At 48.9% G+C, this 22,709-nt stretch overlaps 1 protein-coding gene across 1 annotated transcript in view; it reads right to left on the reverse strand.

Moving 5' to 3' along the window:
- Litaf (lipopolysaccharide induced TNF factor) overlaps positions 1–22,709 on the reverse strand; it is a 34,756-nt gene that overhangs the window by 7,698 nt on the left and 4,349 nt on the right. Inside the window, exon 2 of the mRNA XM_005349316.3 lies at positions 1,466–1,690. Coding sequence (XP_005349373.1) covers positions 1,466–1,685 — 220 coding nt within the window. The 5' untranslated portion in view covers positions 1,686–1,690. The remainder of the gene's footprint in view (positions 1–1,465; positions 1,691–22,709) is intronic.

The following is a 22,709-nucleotide window of genomic DNA, read 5'->3' on the forward strand; positions in this document are numbered from 1 at the left end:
TAGTTCCAGGACAGGAACCAAAATCTACGGAGAAACCCTGTCTCAAAAAAAAAAAAAAAGTTATTTCTTGATCACTTGGTCTAAGAGAGACTAAAATAGAGGGCTGTTGACACGGGCAACTGGCTGAGTGTCTAGTATGTGCAACCCCAAGGATTTCATAGACTGGGCATGGTGACGCAGGGTTGCAATCCTGGCACTCAGGAATTAGAGGTAATAAAACCAGGAGTCCAAGACTAGCCTGGTTTAGTGAGTTCCAGACCAACCAGGGCTACATAGTAATAACCTGTGAGCTCCCTCTTCAACCCAAGAATTCAGAACTGGACACAATGACCAGTTTCTTTATCAGGTTATGGCTCTGGCTTGACCCAGGAAGTTAATTTTAACAGAATGACTCAAACTCAGGGACATGCTGATGAGGAAACTGAGCCATTAGAAAGGGGAGTGAGGGAACTGGGGATGTTTTCTTCACTCAGCCATTAAAAGCATTAGTTGCTCTTCCAAAGCTCAGGTTCTATTCCCACACCCACATGGTGGCTCACAACCACCTGCAAATTCATTCCCAGGTGACCCAAAGACTCCTTCTGGTCCCCTTGTGTGTCAGTCATGCAACATGGTACACATCCACCCATCCATCCATGCTAACACTTGCATACACACACACACACTTACTTTTACAGAATAGAATAAGGTGGCTAGCTCCTGAGGCTGACCTCTGACCTCCACAGGTAACACACACAAACAAAACTAAAGCAGAAGGGCAGGAGACGAGCTTTGCCGGCCTGAGTCACAGGCTTGCTCTCTCAGATGGTTCTCATCAGCTTACAATGCTGAGTAGGTGCACACATGCACACACTTGGCCATCAAGGACTCTGCAGAAGCCACCCAAGGGTCCAGGCGAGACCCTGCCCCCACAGAGGGGCAGCAGCTTGGCCTCCCTTTGCTCACTCAGCACTGTGCCCACACCAGCTGGCCTCAGGACAGGAGTTCTCTAGTCACCCCTGGTTCTAAACTCAAACACTCCCACTCCCAAGTTCTCTCGGGCAAGGGGCAGTGGCAAATGCTATGAGCCCAGCAGGCATGTGGAGGCTCCTATGTATTTTGTTGGTTTTGGTTGTTGTTTATTTGTTTTGATTACATTTATTATTAATGTCTGTGCATGTGTATGTACACATATGTGCATGCATGTAGAGATTAAAGAATAACTTGGGGGAGCTGGTTCTTTCATTTGGGGAGAAAACTCAGGCATAGCAGCAAGCATCTTTACCCACTGAGTTAATTTGCTAGCCACTAAATAGGGAAATCACAGGTCTCAATAATGGGATGTCTGAAATATCCTATGAGAAACCCAGGGTGGGGTGGATGTCACAGTGCTTGTCACTTGGCTTTGATACTTTGGCACCTTGCTGTTGTCCTCTACCTCAGGGTCCACAGGTTTGGTGACTAAGGACTTGGGTGACATACATACTTGCATTGGCATTGGGAACAGGCAAAGGCTGGGTGTAGTACGAAGGTGGATTCATGCCCTTCCCGTCTGGGCCTGTAATGAGTCCTGTGGCTGGCCCCGGCATAGGTGCTGGGGGTGTTGGGTAGTAACTGTTGACACCCACTGTCTCTTCATAGGATGGGGGTGCGGTGGGCATTGCAGAAGGGCCTGCGGTCGCCTGGTAAGGTCCTGGAGCCGACATTTTACCTAAAGCAAAAACAGAAGACACCATAAGAAATTCAGCTGACCTGGGGGTGGGCACATGCCTGAGAACCCGGTACTAGGGAGGTGGAAGCAGACCTTGAAGATCATCCTTCGCTATCTAACAAGTGCTGGAGACCAGCCTGGGTCACTTAAGACTCTATCTCAGAAACAACACCAAAGGGGGCAAGGAGAAAGAAGATGCTCACATGCCCACTGCCCATCCCATCCCCCAAGGAAACTATCACCTTCACAAGGAACTTCCAAGTACAGACAGAAAGTAAGTTATTACCCATAAAGACCAAACCCTTAACAAGCTGCCTCTGATCCAAGGAGCCTCCCCTTCAGCCCACACGCTCCAAAACAGCATTTCTTCTATTTAACAATGTGGGTTTTCACTAATTGACTTGAGTCTTAGAAATGATGGCAGCTTTTAAATGCCAACCATGAGAAGGTGCAAGTAAAACCTGGTGCCCCAAGACACATGACAACAGATACCAGGGGAGAGAAATCAAGAAGGGTACAGGAGGGGCGCTTTGAGAGGCTGGCCATGCTCTCTTTTGTTACGTGGGTTTTTTTTTTTTTCACTTTAAAAAAATCTCAATCGAGACTGGACTATTTATGTTCTTCTGTTCTGTTTGTTTTCCAGGTGAATGTGTGCAGGGTACGGTGGCCCACGCTGTAATCTCAGCACTGGGGAAGAAGAGGGAAGTCCAGGGACAGCCTGAGCTAGGTAACAAGGTGAATCTGCCTCCTTTTTATTTACTTTAAAAATATTTTTAATTGTGTTTCTGTGTAGGCATGAATACAGTGCCAGAAGAGGCCATCAGAGGCTCTGGGGCTGGAGTGACAGACAGTTTTGAGCCACTTGCCATGGATGCAGGGACCTTAACTCAGATCCTCTGAGATAGCAATGTGTGCTCTTCAAGCCACTAAGCCATGGGTTGAGTCCTAGCGCCTCCGTGTAAAGGAGAAACTAACTGCTCTTTCGAGAACCCAGGCCACACGAGGCTCACAGCTACCTGGAACTCCAGCTCCGGAGGATCCAGTGTCTTTCCCTGGCTTCTGCAGGTACCGCACATACGTGAAGCATAAACATATGCGCAGGAAAACACACAAACACATCACTGCTTTATCTTAAAACGAAGCATATTAGTTGGAGGCGTGGCTCTGTTGGGAAAGGGCTTGCCTGGCATGCATGAGGCCTTGGGCTCACTTGTAATCTCAGTACTTGAGAGTTAGAGAGACAAGCAGGAGGATCAGAGTTTAAGGTCATCATTGGCTATAAATCAATTTTGAGGCCAAACTGGGCTACATAGCAAGATCCTGTCTCAGAACAGGCCAAAAGTGAACCTCCATCACATTACTTCCCACTTAGAAAGTGGAGCCCCAGGGTAGCTAGGGACATGGTGACTTCAGTGAGGGAGAGGGTTTTCTGCCCTTGGCAGAACTGGTGCCTGCCTGGACTGCTACCCTCCCGGAATTATACTCCAGAATCCAGGCTGTGCCCTGGCCTGCTGATGCTCGGCAGTCACGGGGCAGCTGCGGGGGGGGACACAGGGCCCCGCTTTGTGTGGTTGTTTCCCAGAGAGGACACACAGGCAGCCAGGACTGAGGACGGTGTACCACGGCATCGGGGCTGGCCAGCCCTGCCACCTCCATCCACGGAAACCAGCTCCTGTTCCAAAACGCGTGGGAAGCAAAGAGATGCAGGAAGAAGGCCAGAGTCCATCTTTAAACAAGCTCTACTGGCCCAAGGAGAGGAGTCTCCGGAAGTTTAGGAGGGCATTTCAAAGTGCGGAAAGAAGCAAGCGGTTGGAGGTGGGGGTGTAACACCGAGAAATGTCATGGCGATCGGTCAGTAAGGTGGTTCAGGGGGTAAGGTGGTCAGACAGTCAGGTGGCTCAGGGGTAACGGTGCTTCATGCTGAGCGTGATTATCCGAGTTTGGTCCCCAAGATCCACATGGTGAAGAGAGGGACCCTGCTCCTGCAAACTGGGCTCTCTGGCTCCCTCCACAGATGTGTCACAGTGTGTGCGTCCACCACCGATGATAGATAGTGTCCACCCTAATTAATTAACCAATGTACACCCATCCCAATAAATAAATACATAGGTATTTAAAAATTAACATCCGCCAGGAAGTGGTGTCACACACCTTTAACCCTGTCACCCAGGAGGCAAAGGCAGGCAGATCTGAGTTCCAGAAGGACCCAGGGCTATACAGTGAAACCCTGTCTTGAAAAACAAAACAAACAATATCAAGCCAGATGTCGATGTGAAGTACAGTCTAGATTTTAAAAACTTACTACACAAAACTAATGTGAGACAGCCCATCGGTAACTTAACCACTGGTTATATGCTTCGGTGGTACTAGTTATATGTGGAATTAGATTAATTCCAGTTCCATCGGTGTCTGTCTGTCTGTCTATCTTTCTTTTTCTTTTGTTTGATTTTTCGAGACACGGTTTCTCTGTAGCTTTGGAGCCTGTCCTGAAAACCAGGCTGGCCTCCTTGAACTCAGAGATCCACCCGCCTCTGCCTCCCAAGTGCTGGGATTAAAGGCGTGCGCCACCACCGCCTGGCCTCTATTGGTGTCTTTTTAAGAGCATTGCTATGGAAGAACTTCAGTGAGTGAGCTACATGATTCAAGATAAAGTCTGTATGCGCAGCAAACCAGCAACCCCAGGTGTGGGTGTCCGGGAGAAGAAGGAACCAAGTTCCCAAGGAGGGCAGGAAGGGGGTTTCAGAAGATCACAGTAGTGTGCTGTGAAAACCAATTCAGAGCTAAAAATAGATCAAAAGAATGAGAAGGGGCCCAAAAGCAGTTTGAGGTGCGCTGTGGGTTTCCTCTGACAGGAAAAGAAATGCAGACCCAAAATCAGCTGATCATCTGGAAGATGCCCCTGCCCCCACCCCATCTGCTTCGAGAGAGCACTGACTCGGCCTGCAGAGACCCCTGACTGCTCTGCAGTAACTGACACTGCCCTGTGATGGGAGGACAGGTGTGAAGGACGCGCTGCCCTTTCTTGTTCGGAGGACAGCCAGCCCCAAACTGCTTCATAGATTACCACGAAAATGAAGACTTATAAAAATTATAAGAAGGTGGTTCAGAAATTCTAAAATTGCCCCTGGCAGGGAGTGGGGCATGGGGCTACAGTGTGCTGAAGGGCAAGAAAGGGCAATAGTATAGTTGTGAAAATGGCCTGTGGCCACCAGCTAAGCTGACTCCACACAGCTAGAGTGATATCCTGGTACCTGCACTTGGTTTTTGATTAGACAAGACTCCTATGTTGACCAAGCTGGTCTAGAACACATAACCTGCCACCTCCTCAGCTCCCCAGGCTGGGATTACAGCCCGGACCACCATGCTGGGTTTTAACACTGCATTTTAAAGGAACTGACCTTCAGATTTAGGGATGGGGGTGTGGGGTTCTCTCCTTCTCCTTCAAAGGAAGGAAGGGAGTGGACTTCCTGGTCTGGAGAGTAAGGCCTTGGACCACCCCCACAACACACACCCCCTCACGGAATCTTCTGGAATATGCAGATGAACACTGTCTCTTTACTGCTTTTGGATCCAACAGACACATAAATACATTTATAATTCTACAAAAATGAAAAGGAAGAAGAGCAGCGACCAACAAATGGCTCAGCAGAAAGGGCACTTGCCACAGGGCTGCTTCTGCCATCCACCCACAGGCGGAGGAAGGAAACTGACTCTTGCAAGTATCCTCTGACCGCCACACCAAAGCTAGCTATGGCGGAAGTGTGCCCTGTCCTTCACAAAATGTTTGCTTAAAATTCAGCCTTGTAAGGTCTCTTTGGTGGCCCTGGGCAGTCAAGTGGTTACACTTGTCAAGTCAGGTGATCCTGACAGAATCTGGTTGCCATAGTTACTGGGAGCTGTGTGGGGTAACTCAAGCTGTCCCCCTTCCTACTACCACTGTTTAGCTGTCATTAAGATTTTTAATTGAGCTGGGTGGTGGTGGCAGAGGCAGAGGCAGGCAGATCTCTATGAGTTTGAGATCAGCCTGGTCTACAAGAGCTAGTTCCAGGACAGGCTCCAAAGCCACAGAGAAACTGTCTCAAAACAAAATAAAATAAAATAAAAACCATAAAAACAAAAACAAAACAAAAATCTTTTAATTATTCGTTCAGTCTTCCCTTTCCCAGCATTCACCAGGGAATCACGGGGAGCTGGAGTGGCTGTCCCACCATCTCAGGACTCCTCTGTCCTTAGCTAGCTCCAAACTTGGACAGAGGCATCCACGTACAAACCTGACAAGCTCAGATCTTGTTTGTTTGGTTTTCTATTTTGAAGACAGGGTCTCACTATGTAGCCCTGGCTGGCCACCTGTCTCCACCTCCCAAATGCTGAGATATGGAGGTATGCCATTATGCCTAACTCCACAGCTCCTTTTTAAAGGTGAGAAGTGAGGCTGGCTTCATGGGTGGCATGTGTGTGTGAAGGGACAAGGCCAACTGCCTAGATACTCCAGGTCCTGCTTTTAGAAGCCCCAGAGCAAGAGTTCTCAGATGTGGGTCAAAACCTCTTCTGGGAGCTGGGTGGTGGTGGCGCACATCTTTAATCCCAGCACTTGGGAGGCAGAGGCAGGTGGATCTCTGTGAGTTCGAGGCCAACCTGGTCTACAAGAGCTAGTTCCAGGACAGGTTCCAAAGCTACAGAGAAACCCTGTCTCTAAAACCCCCCAAAAAAACCTCTTCTGGGGTCGAAGGGCCCTTTCCCAGGGGTCTCCTAAGACCATCGGAAAACACAGATACCAACAATTCATAACAGTAACAAAATCACAGTTATGAAGTAGCAAAAAAAATAATTTTATGATTGGGGTCAACATGAGGAACTGGATTAAGGGTCACAACATTAGGAAGGGGGAGAAACAGTGGCCTAGAAAGTCACACTCGGCACAATGTCAGAACTCTAACTGAAATTCTTGGCACCTTTGAAGCCAGGCTCTGTGTTAGCATACTATAGACGGTCTGAAGGTTACAGAACCAACTCCCGCCTCTGCTGCAGACCAGCAAAGAGAAGTGGAGTCTGGGTCAATTCTGAGAATGCCCTAGTCCTGTCCCAACCCATTACTTAAAATCCCAAGACTCTTCATATCCGAGCCTCAGAGATTTGCTGTGGGGCAGATGGTATCTTAAATGACAGGCAGACTGTGTCTAGGAGGGACTCCCAGGAAGCTGCTACAGGAAAGGTCTTCTCACGCAGGCTCTTTCTATCACCACCACTCCATCCCAGGCAGAATAATTAAATTATATTTAACTCAATTAATTAATTTAAATATAATTTAATTTCTGCCTAGCAAGAGAAACTCAAAATAAGAAATAAGATTTTGTTGGAGAGAGCTGAGTTTGAGGTTCACACACTATTGTAATATTTACAACTTTGTTTTCACAGCCCCCCACTTGGTCACTGCCCTGTGAGTGCACTCTTGAGAAGGCCAGCCTGTCCCTTTCTTGGTGAGAGATGTCACAGTACTGTCACAGATGTGACCCTCCCAATACCACGTTAACCCTTCACTGACAGAGTCTGGCTCTCCTTCCATCCAGGCGGTCCGGCCCAGTCACAGCACATCTGTAGTGATGGAGAAACACTCCTCTCCACTGCCCTGGGGCCAAGCACAACTGAGCTGGCTGCTGTCCACTTACACTCTGTCACTGGGTCACTCCTCAATCACTATCAGGTCCTTCAGACCCTTGTCTTGGGATTAACACTAAAAATACTGTGTTTGGCCCAAGAGGGAAGAAGGCAGAGCCAGATGGCACCCGACATTGCCATTTATTTTTTATGTGTCAGATGTCAGGTGTCTTCCTTCACTGCTCTCAGCAAACCTGATGTTCAGTGTGGCTGGAAACCTGGAGTCCTGATCTTCCTGTCTCCACCTCCCCGGTGCCGTCTTACAGAGACGTCTGGCCTTTTTGTGCTTTCTGGGGATCTGAACCCAGGCACTTGGCCAACCAAGCCCTACTGGGCATTTACCTTGAGGGGGCAAATCTCTTCCAGTGCCCACCTCCTCCCTGGATTCACACTAGGATGGGGCCTGGGATGTGACTTGGTGGTAAAGTACTTGCCAGCGTGTGCTGAGGCCCCGGGTTCCACCTCTCACGTTACCTAACAGACTGGTTCACCCCTTTACATGAGTCAGGGAGACAGAATATTATGGTTATTATCATCATCCCGATTTGTACCTGAACAAACGGGCTCAGGGGGTCAAGCTGCTCATCGGAAGTCACACAGGTAGGAAGGTGAGGGGCTGGGGCTTGAACTTCATCCACTAGGCTCCAGCGCTCTTTATACCTTACCAAAGCCCCTCCCAGCCCAGGAGAACATCAGAAGTGTCAGCCTTACTTTGCACAGGTTGCCCAGAAGCCAAAGTAACAGTCCCCAAACTGACTAGTAACGGCCATTGCTTTCTCTGCCATCCTACCACTCAGTACATGACTTTAATAAAAGAAGTTTTTTAGCATAGTAAAATACTATTTCCACACACCCATACATGATATAAAAATTCCTCACCAAGTGTAGATTTCAACTATTTTATCACCGGACACTTCTGATTGAAAATTATCTGCTTTTTCCAAATCAGGGGTCTGGACTGGTTGGGGGTGGGAGATGTAAAATTCACAGGGCTGGTATCACCACCACCTGCTTCAGAACAAAGAGCCCCGAGGGCTCTGGGTTCCCTCACCTGAGAGTAAACTGGTGATCCTGCTGAAGGGAAACGTCCCAAAATCCATTATCAGGCTTAGTTATCTTTAGCGTTCTGAACTGTGGCCGGCGAACATCAGGGTGCGGAGAGACACCTCACACCCGGGCAGATTTGTTTCTAAGGAATTTGTCTTGAACAGCTCAGGAGAACCAGTTATTCCAGGCGCTGCCCACAAACCCTAGATCTTCCCGGCCTGTGCCCACAGCAGGGGTTCCTTCCATGTTGATTAAACCAGACTGGTTGTCCCCACACAAGTCACCCCAATTTAAAGCTAAAGATGAGGTTGCCAAAAGCCAAGAGGTCACTAGGTCACTAGCTTCTTGCTAGTGGATCCTGGCTCCAGCCATGGCTTGTAATGACCCTCAAAATCATTCTAAGTCCAGACATCGAAGGCTTCCGATCCTGCAGCCCGAGTGGTGCCAAATGCCCCCAGACACAAAGGCTTCCGGCCCTGCAGCCCGACTGGTGTCAAATGCCCCAGACACAAAGGCTTCCGACGAACCTGACTGATGCCAAATGCCCAGAATAGGTAAGTCCATAGACATGAAAAGCAAGTTGGCTGTGGCCAGGGACTGGGGGATGGCACAGGAGGTGATGAGATATTCTGAAACCAGAGGGAGGTGATAGTCACACAATGTGGTGAGGTATGAAAAGCCACTGTTGCCTTTGAATGGTTAATTCTGCCAGGACATGCCTATAAGCTCGAATTCAGGCAATAGGGACAAGAGGACCTTAAATCTAAGGCCAGCCTGGGCTACTCGGTGAGACCTAGTTGCAAAAACACTAACTAGGAGTAGGGCGTTTGGCTCAGTCTGTAAGTTCCTGCCCACGTAAGCCTAAGTGCCAGAGTTCTGATCCCCAGCTGGTGGGCATCTGTCACCCCAGCATTGAGAAGGTATGTAGAGAACAAAGAATCTTGTGCACACAGAGAAGCTAGGAAAGGCAAATACACAGTCACCTAGGCAACGGAATGAGGTGCACAGCTGCTCTCCCAGGAATGCCAGCAATGATGTCGTTTTACAACCTGCTGATCCTTTGCTGTCTGATGGCACAGGCTGCCTTATCTCCCAGAATTTATGTTTTTAGTTATCCAAGACCGTTTTCCCTAAACCATGAGCATTGCTTTTAGACTATAAAACCCACCCTTATGAGTGAGGTCACTTGTACTGTACAACAGCCTAAGTGACTTCTGTGTAATTTTAGGGCCAGGTCAATCCTGACACTCACAGGCATTATGTTCACCTCAGTCAACCTCCTTAGACCTAAGTCTTGGGCACTCTCTCTGAGTCAGCAGTTCCCATTCTTGTGAAGGAAGTCAGATGTACTCGTAAAGAATCTCAGTGTGAACCTGTCTTAAATTGTGCACTTGGGACTGAGTTAATTGTTATCTGAATACTTTTTTAAAAAATTGTGCTGTGCTTAAATATGGTTAAAGTAAAAAAAAGTCCTGGTCCAGCACTGGTTACAATAAAATCAGGCTGAGTTTCATTCTTGTCTCTTCGTGGATCCCTCTTTTTCCCTGCGTGCTGTGATTCTGTCTTAGAAGGCAGCACCCAAACTCTGGGGTGTGCTTTACTGTCTTCTGAGCACCCTCTTTTCTCCTAGCCCCCCGTGCTTAAGCGTATATTAAAACATCTTCACTAAAACTCCAACCCTGGGATTAGCAGGGACATGAAGACGTTGCCAGAACTTTCCAGGTACAGCTTCATATTTGGAGCTCCATATTGGTACTCAGGCTTTCCAAGGACTGAAGACCTGAAACCAAGCTAGTGACCACTCACCCCACGCCCTGATTAGGATGATCAATGTCCTGGCTTTCAAAGGCCAAGAGAGTTCCCCCTTCTGCCCACGGGATCTTGTTTAATCTCTATCATCACTGAGAATGTCCGCATTGGTAGCTTTGCTTCTATGTCCCCAGGCAGACTTACTTTCTCACTTTGCCTCCATAGGCCTCCCTTTGATAACTGGACCAGCACCTCCTCATTCCCTATAGCCAGGCCTGCACTGTGTGCCTTTTGAGAAGTCACTCTGGCCTCCTTCAGTCTCTCTACAAAGCTCAGCAAGGACATGGTTCACACATCCAGGTTCCCATGCCCTGTGAACGCGACGTTAGTGCATGGGTTTTCTTGCAAATGGTAGGTACTTCTGGCTCTTTGAAGTAAAGAAGCCTGTTTGAGGAGAGTACACAGAACACACGGAACAGGCACCCGGTCTTAGCTGCCAGTGTCCTGCTTCTTCTGTAGCTGTCTTCACCTCGCTCCCTAACTACCCTGTGGGCTCTGTAAGAACAAGAGCAGAAATGTGTTCATAACTGCTTCAGCAGCTAGAACCACGGCCAACACATCACAGTGCTTCACAGGTGAGCCATAGCCCAGTTTACCTGGGAGAAGACTTCTCTGAATAGGGAACACTTTAGGTGCAAACCCCAGAAAAGTCCCAAGCAACTCAGGACAAGAGGGTCCCTCCTGGCGGCACTGAGAAAACACTTGCAGAGAACAGTAGCCATGTTTAAATGCCACAGGACACCCGTCTCCAACAACATCAAGATTTGGAAGCAGAGAGGTGTGGTGGCACAGGCCTGCTAATTCCTGAGGAAACTGGGAAAGGTAGCATCCTCTGGGGAGACAGATCAGCTGGTAATATGTTTGTTTTGCAAGCACAGAGACCTGAGTTTGATCCCCAGAACCCATGCTTGTTTGTTTTTAAAGCTAGGCATAGTACTACATGGTTGCGATAAAGCACGGAGGGGGTGGAAACAGGCAGAGGTCTGGGTCACTGGCCAGCCCAGCCTGATGTCAGTGAGGGACCCTGTTTGGATGACTCCTGGGGACTACAGTCAAGGCTGGCATCTGCCCTCCACAAGTCGTGCACACACAGACACGATGGATGATCTGGGGAAAAGCCCTAACTTGGAATCTGAGAAGAGGAGGTGGTCACACAGGCACCGCCCTCACACTTCCATTCAGACACGAGGGTCTCCATACATCAGGGCAGTGAGGCTGGCCCCCTCAAACTGAGCCAACAGCCCTTTGCGACCTCCAGATTCCTGAGGGTGCGATATGGCTCCACAGGGTACCTTGGAATATCCGAATAGGAGGTCAAGTCAAGGCGTGGGGTGGACAGACATGGAAACGGGAAGTGTGGAGGCGTTAGAGCAAGTTGAAACCAGAAAAAGAAAAAAAGAAAACGCCAGTCTATTAGACTCAAGGCTTTGCAATCCTTCACGAAAGGTCACAGCGACACAGTTTCCAGCTCTGTGGAAGGGGCTTCTCCCAAGGTTTTGCCTTCACCCACTCTTGGTTCTAGGAAAAAATAAGAAGGGTGGAGGCGAGTGGTGGAAAAGCAGGACTCCTCCTCTCTATCACGAGGGTCAAAGGGATAACACAGGCTCAACGGCTCTAGAGGGTATCTGACCTCCCAGGGCCCTATAGGCCAAGCCTGTCGACATGTCCCAGCGTCACCACAGCAGCCTGTCCTGAGCCCTGCCGTGAGATCCCTTCAAAAGCTGGACTAATGAGGAGCCTCCTCCTGGTAACTCCCTACTTGGCTCAGAAGTTCCTGCCATTCTGAACCGACCCTGGGGCATAAGTAAATTCTTGAAATTTTAACTTAGTGTACTACGTGTCAGAGACTCCCACAGGCAGTGTGTGAAAGGTTGCATGTCGTCATAAGAGCCCTTATAAAAGGAAGGCAGGTCAGAGGTTATGCTGACACCTGAAATGTTGAGGAAGAGGCCACGGGACAAGGTAGAGCCCCACCCCAGAAGCCGGGGAAGCCCAAGGAGACACCTGAGGATGGGTCTTGCCCCCTGACATTCCTTACCTGTGAGTTATTTTTATTGTTGTTTTTAGGCAAGGTCTCATGTAGCCCAAGCTAGTTTCAAACACATTATGAACTTCCGGTCCTCCTTGCTTCTACCTCTCTAGAACTGAATTACAGGCCCGTGTCACCACAGCTGGGTTAAACCCAGGTCTTCGTGCACACTAGGCAAGCAGTCTACCAACCAAGCGTGTTCTGAGCCCCTCTGGTTTCGTTTTTAGTTCTGGGTTGGCTCCATCTGTAATCAAGGCCTACAAGCTTCCAGAGTCTTCCGGTACAACAGTGTCTGTCTTTCCAGCCAAGACCTCTGCCCAGGCCTTACAGGGGCCCACTTCTTATCTGTCATAGTGAAAAGTCCAGGTCTTGGCCTTGCCACCTATCTCTCTCACAGGCCCACCTTCCACATGAACTTCCCTGGCCTCATCCCCTTTCTAGTTTCTGTTTCCCTCAGGGTCTGGCTTGGGGACCACACAGTACTGGCAAGATAATGCCACAGTGACCCACACTTTCCAAACGGGTCTCCAAGAACTTGGGGTTTCGTCACTCCTCAACCTCAAACCTCACAAATGGAACACAGTCCTTCTCTGGACTTATGCACCTCCAATCGTCTCTCAAAACAGGGAGCTGCCAGAAGACAGAGTTCACAGGCAGGAGAAGCGACGCAGGTTCTGTGAACCTGCCACCACGGTGGGAGAGAATGCCACAGGTCCGTGCTCCACACTCCTGGCCCATCTGGATGGTAAGAAAGCCTGTCACGGGGAACAGAGCCAGCATGGTCAAAATGGTGAGCCAGAGACACCATTCTGGGACAAGCAGCAGAGAGGAAATGCCAACTAAATACAACGTGGATCCCGGGCAGGACTGGCAGCACTAAAGTGAAACGTGGGGTTGGCTGAGAGCAGCAAGCCCACGTCTGTCCTGGACGGACAACGCTGAGCACGAGTCCAACCTGCCCTCAAAACAGAGAGCGTTGAAAACCTGATCCCCGCTCCTCAGTTCTGGGAATACCCAGACAGCGTATTTTAGTGTGGAGGACCATTATAAAAAGCAACTTAGCGCCCTTTTCCCCCACCACAAGGGGACTCACAGTTCCTGCGACTGCAAACCAATGAGTTAAGTGCAGCCTGTCCCAGGACAAGGATAGGGTTCAATGGGTAGTGTTGCCTAGCACACATGAAGCTGCAGGTTTGAGCCCCAACACCTGAACCTGGGTAGGGGGATGGGAAGTTCAAGGCCATCCTCAACTATACAGGGAGCTCCAGAGAATCATGGTGAGGTTGTTTCTAAAAAAGAGAAAGGAGGGGAAGAAGGGAAGGAAGGAGGGAAGAGGGGAGGGAAGAAGAGAAAAGAGAGAGAAGAAAGGAAGGAAGAAAAGAAAAGAAGCTTTTTAAAAATAGGATTAGAAGAAGCCTGACGTGATGGCACACACCTTTAACGCAAGCACTCGAGGCAGAGGCGGGGGGGGGGGGGGGGGGGGGGGGGGGGGGGGGATCTCTGTGAGCTCAAGGCCAGCCTGGTCTATACAGCAAGTTCCAGGAAGGCTAGAGATACATAATAGAGGGACCCTGTCTCACAAACAATGATGTCGTGCTAGAGCTAGGGCTCAGTCGGTGGCTGCTTGGCCAGCATGACAAAGCCCTGCGCTGGATCGTTTTATTACAGGCATTTCATGGGCCCTCTTACTGTAGTCTACAGACCGAGGACCGAGGACCAAGGACCAAGGACCAAGGAGGTGGGTGCTGCCCTAGTGGGACAGAGTAACAGGCCAGCAGCTAGGGAAAGGGAGAGGAAAGGGGGACTTCTGAGTGCGACCATCCTGAGTCTCCAGAGCAGGCAGCCGAGAGGCCCGACTAGGAATTGTGTGGGCCCTGCCTGCTCTAAAGTAGCAAAAGCTGGGCAGAACCATGGGCATGCCCTGAGGAGCTATGGGAGGCAGAGCGGAGGAGCCACATTCGGCAGATGATACCGAAGCACTGTGACTGCTTTAAAACACATTTAGCAAAATGAAGAAAGAAATGACTTAGTGGAACTCATAAGTGAAACGGAAATCTCAGCCTGGCTAGATAAATACACAACATCCCTAGAGGGACGAGGGTGTGGCCAGGCGCCCATCCTCTGAAGAGAAGAGCTTAGAAGGGGTCTGTGAACAACCACGCAGCACGCAGACGTGTTGGAGATCTCCTAGGCAAGCTGGGAGCTCAAGGCCAGGTGTCCAGAAAGAGCCCAGAAGACCTTAAGACAATCCCACCCCACTCTAGTGAGGACCCCTCTCATCTAGTAGACGCTGAAGATGTAGGGGTGGCACAGAGCTTCCTCCAACCACACATCAAAGATATGCAGAAACCTTGGTGCTACCCAGGCAGAGGCCTGTCACAGAGGAGACACCACTGTGAATCCCCATGAGGGTGACAATTGGCGGAACCACAGGGGTGAAGTCACCAGATAGCAAGTCTGTGAGAGCTGCTCTGTAGGAGAGCTCAGCAAAGCTGGGGGAAGTGGGGGACACGGCTGTCCAGGACCTCAGGAGCTGGCACGTGGAAAGAATATTCTGCCAGGTGTGGCAGTGCTTCCTATAATCTTAGCACTTGAGAAACAAAGGCAGAAGAAAAAAAGGCCATGCATGGCAGGGGAGAATCTCTGTGAGTTCGAGGCCAGCCTGGTCTACAAACTGAGTTCCAGGACAGCTAGGGCTGTTACACAAAGAAACCCTGTCTCAAAAAACAACAGAAAAAGAGAAATAAAGAAAGAAAGGAAGGAAGGAAGGAAGGAAGGAAGGAAGGAAGGAAGGAAGGAAGGAAGGAAGGAAAGCAGGCAGGCAGGCAAGGGGACCAGGAGTCCAAGGCCACAAGGCCATTCTGGGCTACATAAGACCATGTCTCAAAAAGAGAAAGAAAAGTATATATATATTAAAAAAAAATCTGGAGGTATGAGCCTATGATCTCTGATTTTTTTTTTTTTTAAATTTTTGAGACAGGGTTTCTCCGTAGCTTTTGGTGCCTGTCCTGGAACTAGCTCTTGTAGACCAGGCTGGTCTCGAACTCACAGAGATCCGCCTGCCTCTGCCTCCCCAGTGCTGGGATTAAAGGCATGCGCCACCACCGCCCGGCTGATCTCTGAAATCTTAACTTTCAAGGGGAAGAGGCAGAAAAATAAAATCACAAGTTCAAAGTCAGCTTGATACATAGCAAGACCCTGTCTCAAAAGGGGGTTAGGGGCTAGAAAGATGGTGTAGAGGTTAAGAGCAATTACTGCTCTTGCAGAAGACCCAAGTTCAATTCCCAGCACCCACATCAAGTGGCTCACAGGTGCCTCTAACTAGCTCTAGTGATCCAACACCTCTAGATTTCTCAGAAACTGGCACCAGGGCACTCCTACACACCTATAATGTAAAAATAAATTTAACAGAAAAAAACCACAACTTTTGGTTTGGGAAAAGATTCATCAGTTAAGAGCACAACATGCAAAGGAACTGAGTCCAGTCTGCGTCATCCTGTGACCTCTGTGCTGGAGGACAGAGGAGGATGGTCCCTGGAGCTACTGGACAGTTTAGTTAACCCGATCATGAGGAGCAGGTACAAACGCACACACACTGACCCTGCCTATTAGACTGGCACTCCCTTCTTCTCGCCCGTTCCTCTCTGAGGGAGTGTCCTCACTCAGAACTTTATTCACGGCTTGTAGCTGAAAGAGTTTGTATCTCCCAAGTCTTATCCATATCTGACTTCAGGGAGACCCTGGACTGTGGCCTAGAGCTGGGCTGAACAAGACTCCCACGCTATGAGAACGGAATGGACTTCACACGTGACAAGGACATGTGAGGGCCAGGAGCAGAAGACTGTGTTCTGAATGTATTCTGTAACACACACCCACTCCCCACAAGGACCCTGAGAGGACACAGCGAAGAAAACCCTCACTAGATGCCAGTATCTTGTAGTTCAGCCTCGAGACCCAAGCGGACATGTTTCTATTTGTTCAGATTCACTCAGCCTCTTATAAAAGTGAAGCGAACAAAGGGTCCACAGGAACTTTCTGGGCTAATCTGGTGGCTTTCCTGTAAATCTGAAGCTATTCCAAAGTATGTTGTTTATTTAGGGCTGGAGAGATAGCTGAACAGGTAAGACCTTGTCACTACAGGGACTTGAGTTTAATCTCGGGGGCTTTGGGGCCAGCACAGAGTGTCGCGACATTCATTTGTAACTCCAGAGGTGGGGGGCAGGCAGGTGGGTTCCTGGGGCTATTGGACAGTGTAGTAAACCCGGATCGGGAGCTACAGTTTCAGGGAGAGACCCTGTCTCAGCGCACACATGGGAGCCCGGCACTGGGTTCTCCGGCAAACCAGTCTTGCCTATTTGGTGAGCTTCAGGCTACTGATGCTATTTCAAAAAGACGTGAGCAGTACCTGAGGAATAACACCCAGGCTGGCCTCTGGCCTCCAACTGTGCACACACATACATGAACACACACAATAAAACAAAAAGCTTATCTGGGAAGAAAAAAAGGTTTAACCCACAACCTGGTTAAAGCTCACGTGGAGCTGGCCGGGGTACAGATACACAGGCCTCCACTGATGGTAAACTGAGGCTCATGGTTCTGACCACCAGGATCCAGGGTTTTCCACAGAGCTGCTGAACTTAGCCGTGGCCTGCCCAGCCACCCTGCCACAGAAGGACATGGTATGCAGCCATCAAGGAAGAATCAGGACGTTCTGAGTGCAGAAACACATCTCTGAGAAACGCCATGCTGTGAACAAGCCGGAACAGCAACAAGGTACCGCCATCTGCGTTATCCATAGGCCCTTCTACACAGGCATTACAAACCTGGGCGGACATACAAGGGATGATGCTGTGCTCCTGCAGGAAGCAGGCGGGCAGGGGAAGGAGGGACCAACCTTTGCCAGAGCCACAGTCACATCCAACAAAGAAATCCTTTCCTTGGGAGAAAACAATGTCCTCAGCCAACCTGTCTGTGCCTGCCCCCACTCCCAGGCACCTGTCATCTTACACTAAAGTAACATGACCACAGCCCTTTGTCCTGTGAACTGTGTCTCGGGTCCCTCCTGTTTGCAGAGTGCGGAAGGCTCTAATTACAGGTTGGGGAGAACCTATCTGTGGTGTCCACATCCGCACAGCCAACCAAGCTTGGACTACAGACATTTGGGAAACACCAAACCAGCTGCGCTACGTATGCTCACACTTCATTATCCCCCAGACAATACAGTAGGATGATTATTTGCCTATTGTTACACTGTTCCAGCATTTCTTCTTTTGGATTTTAAAAAAGAATTAATTTTTTACATATATGTAAAGATGGGAAGAAGCAACATAGTGTATCTGTCTGGACCTTTTGGTTCTGATCCATCCCTGGCTATACCAGCAAACCACCACTGCCTTCTCCAGCATGTGCTGTGAGCTTCCTGAGGACCTGGACTCCATCAGAACAAATGGGTAGGAACTCTTTATTATATAAAGAGTCACCAGTATGGTGACTCAAAAAGCTGATGCCTCAGGGCTGGAGGTGTGGCTTAGCTCCTAGAATGATTGTCCTGCATGCATGAAGCCCTGGGTTCAATCCCCAGAAACCCTAGTGGTGCAGGTCTGCACTCCCAAGACTCAGGTGGGAGCAGGGAATCGGAAGTTCAATGTCACTCTCAGCTACAAAGAGGTTGAGGCCAGCCTGGACTACTGAGACCCTGTCTTAAAGAAAGGAAGGAAAACTTCAGGGCAGGAGAGAAGGCTCAGCTGTTAAAACACCAGCTGCTCCCATGAAAGACTCCAGCTGCTGTTCCCAGCACACATCTGGCAACTCACAAACTCTAGAATTTCAGTTCCAGGGGACTCCATGTTCTCTTGAGTTCTCTAAGAGCACAGTATGTGCGTGTGCATGCACACAAATTAAAGAAATTTACTCCCAAAGCACAGCCCTTTGACCTAAGGGAGTTTCAGGACTTGGCCTTTTCCATGGAAGCAGAGGGAGAAGTGTTCTGACGGACTCCATCATCCTACCCCTCTGCCAGAAAGGTTCCTCATCTAGTAGGCTCATCCTAACAGCTTAGGAGAGGTGACTAAAAGTCAATACAACGTGTGGCTGGACTTTGTCACAGGCTAGCTGCCAGCTGTTACACAGACTGTCCTCCTGCAGTCACGTTGAGAGAACATGACTAAGTTTCTAGATGTTGTCTGTTCTTTCCTCTCGTGATGCATCTCCCGACAGAGCAAGTTACCCTCCCACCAGAGAAAGCTGTTCCTGGGAGTGACAGAGTCAGTGGGGCCATCTGCTCCTGTCATTGGGATCGCCAGTGTCCTGAATCATTCAGCCAAGGGCCCAACACTATGACACACACAGGAAATCCTAGCAAGTCTGCAACCAGCAAGGGCTATACCATGACTCAAGGCTGAGGAGCATGTGGGCCACATACATCCATACAAGATAAGTAAGTACTGAAAAGCTTAAAAAGAACCCAGCACAAGACAAGGAGAGCTTCTCACAGACAGAGCATTCTGGGACAAGCATGCGCTAACAATGGCTGAGTAGACCACGTCCTACATCTGCAGACTTTGTATTCTTTTTAAAAAATAAAAATACTTTATTTTGGAATGGTCTTGCCAAGCAGGCCTGACTTGAAGCTGCAGTGATCCACCTGCCTCTGCTTCCCCAGTACTAGGATTACAAGTGTGCGTTATCACACCATCTTACTCTTTTCCTTCTAAAGGTTTGTTATATATACAGTGTTCTGCCTACATGTGTGCCTGCGGGCCAGAAGAGGGCACCAGATCTCACTACAGATGGCCGTGAGCCACCATGTGGTTGCTGGGAATTGAACTCAGGACCTCTGGAAGAACAGCCAGTGTCCTTAACTGCTGAGCCATCTCTCCAGCTCCCACATCCATCTTATTCTGAACTCTCTAGAATACACAGCTTTTTAAAATGTATTTTTTTATTATTACTGGGGGCAGGAAAAGGAGTTGACGTGGAGGAAAGAGGACAGCTCTCTGGAGTCTGCTCTCTCCTTCCACTCTATGTGGTTTCAGAGATTGAACTCAGGTCGTCAGGCTTGCATAGCCTTTACCTGACGAGCCTCCTCACCTGCCCCAGAACCAACGGCTTTTCCTGAGGCACTGTCCTGTCCATGTGAGTGATAGGCTCATTTGAAGTATCTTCTAGTGCTCAGTTATCAGAAGCCTTCTTCTAACTAGCCTGCTGGAGAACACCTTGCTTAATCCCAGACCTCAGGAGATGAGGCATCAGGCTGTCTTGCAAAACATTAGACCCTGTCAAGAAAGGAAAGAAGGGAGGAAGGAGGGAGGAAGAGAAATAAAGAAGGAAGGAAGGAAAGGAGGAAGAAAAACGAAAGAAAAAGGAAGGAAGGAAGGAAGGAAGGAAGGAAGGAAGGAAGGAAGGAAGGAAAGAAGATTTAGAATCTTGGAACCGTGTTTAGGTAGATCTAGTAATGGCCTTCCAGAGTCGGACAGAACCAGGGCCCATTCTTCTACCAGTAATCAGAATCCTGTGTTTTAGAGTCTGTTTACCAGGAGGAAGGGTCCAGCTACAATGTCCCCTAGCCTATAAATATCTAATAACTCCCTAATATTTGAGGTGCTGTGGTGTCTACTTCCTAGCCCAGCTCTGCAGGCTTTGGCTGAGGTGGCTTTGGGAACTTAGGGTCATGCGATCCCCTGTGGCAGGCACCCAGCATTCTCTTCAGCCCTATCCTTCCTCCAGAGCCACCCACACACAAGCAGCCCTGATGGCATGTGACTACCTCCTGGGCCCTAATTGCTTCCCACTCTAGGCAGGTTCTGTTTCTGCAATGGGACTATATTATGCAGCTGGACATAAAAGCCCACTTTGATTGGATTCCCAACTCCAACATGGCAGCTCACAACAGGCTGTGTAACTCCTTTCCAGGGGATCTGATGCCGTCTTTTGTCTTATGTGAGCACCAGGCATGCAAGTAGTACACAAACATACAGGCAAAATACTCATACACAAAAAATAAAATTAAACCAGGCAGTGGTGGTGCACATCTTTAATCCCAACACTCAGGAGGCAGAGGCAGACTGATCTCTATGAGTTCCAGAACAGTCAGGGCTGTTATTATACAGAGAAACCCTGTCTAAAAAAAAAAAAAAATTCTTAAAGCCATTTTCTTTAGCCCAAGCAGGAGGACCAATACCTGTAATCACAACTCTTGGGACAGTGAGGCAGGAGGATAATGAATTTGGATATTCAGGGAGACAGGTATAGTGTGAATGTAATTGGGAGTGGTGCTATTAGATGTGACCTTATCGGAGGAAGTGTGTCATGGGGGTGGGCCTTGGGGACACCTTTGCCCCCAATACACTCAGTGTAAACTCAGTTCATTTCCTGTTGCCCACAGGTCAAGATGTAGGACTCTCAGCTCCTTCTCCAGTACCACAACTGCCTGCATGCCACCCATGTCCCGACTTGATGACAACAGACTAAACCTCTGAAACTATGAGCCACCCCAATTAAATGTTTTCCTTTATAAGAGTTGCCATGGTCACTGTGTCTCTTCATAGCAATAGAAACCCGAAGACAAAGCTACACAACAAAGAGACCCTGTTTCAGAAAGTTCAGAGAGAGAAAGAGAGAGGGAAAGGAGTAAGGACTGGAGGGACATCTCAGTGGGGAGAGACCTGCCCTACAGGTGTGAGGACCAGAGTTCAGATCCTGGAACCCATGTAAAACAGGCAGGCATTGCAGCTGCCTGTAATCCCAGCATTCCATAGTCAGGCATGGGGTTTGGGGGGGCAGGGGCAGCTGGCTAGCTACACTAGCCAATGGGGAGCTCAGGGTTTAGCACAAGACCCTGCCTCAATACAGTTAAAGCAGAGGTCAACTGAGGAAGAAATTTGACAACTTTGGGTATACACATTCACCCATATATATGTGCACACCTACACATGTGAACAGAAATACACACATACACTCATACACACACACACACACACACACACACACACACACACACACAGAAGCCAAGTTTAGTGGTGTATTCCTCTAATTCCAGAATTAAGGAAGTGGAGGCAGGAGGATTGGGAGTTCAAACTTAGCCAGACCTGGGGAGTTAGAAGCCAACCTGGGCTGCATGAGACTGTCTCAAAAAGAGAGTGGGGGGAAGGTTAAAATAAACTTAAAAGAGACGACCCTAGGATTTAAGCAAAAGGACAGTTTTCGAAGGCATGTCCAAGCTGAGCGCTGTCTCCTGGACCTCTTTTCAGCCACATGTGGGTGGTACATCTGTGGGAAATACAGGCTCCACAGGGGCTCCCTGGTAGAGAATGGCTTCCTAGATTTAGGTATCAGACCAACACACAAAGGGCAAGGCCTTCACAGAGATAAAGAACTTTTTAACAACCAACATTTCTTCCAGAAAGAAAAGGAATTCTTCATTTCCACTCCTGCGCCCACTGTCCCACTGCCCCAAAGCTAGAAAGGAAACAAGAGGCTGGGAGGCATTAATATGGAGATCATAGATGGGAAAAGGAGCTGGTGTGTGGATGGAGGTGAGCCTTAGAAAATGGCCTCTTTCCGTCTTGTTTACAACTGAGAAGGCCAAAGGGTCTGCTCCGCTGGTCTTTGAGGTCTTGGAAAAGGGAGCAAAGTATCCCTTAGGATAGTGTGTGTGTGTAAAGAAGCAGGGCTGCATGTCCGTGAGCTCAAACACTGCTTACAAAGTCTTAAGTTCGGAGCACTGGCCACAGTCTGTAAAACACAGGAATGGGCATCAGCTCCATTGCTGTAATGAAATTTAACCTGCAGATGACTCTGGCAGCCATTCAAGGAAAATGAATGGGGCTTCTCAAACGCTACGGATGAGGAGGAAGCAGGCTTGGACAAAAGCGCAGCCTAGGACCCTCTGTGGTTTAGGGGCTAAGACTCTCTGGAGAAGGAAGACAGTTTTTGCAGAGTGGGCGTCTGGCAGCCCTCACGAACTTGATTCCATATACCTTGGAGAGGAATTCAGAAGCTCTTAGAAAAGTATTTCAGAGAAATGTTTTCAAATTCCATCTTCTGAATTTCAGTGGTTTCTGCAGGGTCATATGTCCCACAAGTCAAAGATAAAGTTACCACAAGCTTAAAGTCAGGTTCAAATACGGCAGAACTACAAATTACATTGATCTGTGAAATGGAAAATGCTTCCACGGCCTGGAGCTCTGCCCCGCAGCCAGGGTGGACCACTTCCTTGGGGTTCCGCGGGGAAACCACATCCCAGGCTCCCCATGAATGCCAGCTTTTGATGAAATGGCACCAGAAACATCAATAGGCCTGCACCAGGCTACCAGATCCTGTGTGTCCTGACTAGTGGGACAAAAGACAGGGCCACCCAACAAAGAAAATCGGTATCCACTTCATATCGGTGTTCAAATTATGTCTGATTTCATCTTCCACATTTCCTGAAATCCTGCCGGGTTTTATTGTTTATTTTTAATTTTTTTTTTTTTTTTTTTT

Source organism: Microtus ochrogaster, chromosome 7 (genome assembly GCF_000317375.1).
Source record: "Microtus ochrogaster isolate Prairie Vole_2 chromosome 7, MicOch1.0, whole genome shotgun sequence".
Classification (NCBI taxonomy): domain Eukaryota; kingdom Metazoa; phylum Chordata; class Mammalia; order Rodentia; family Cricetidae; genus Microtus; species Microtus ochrogaster.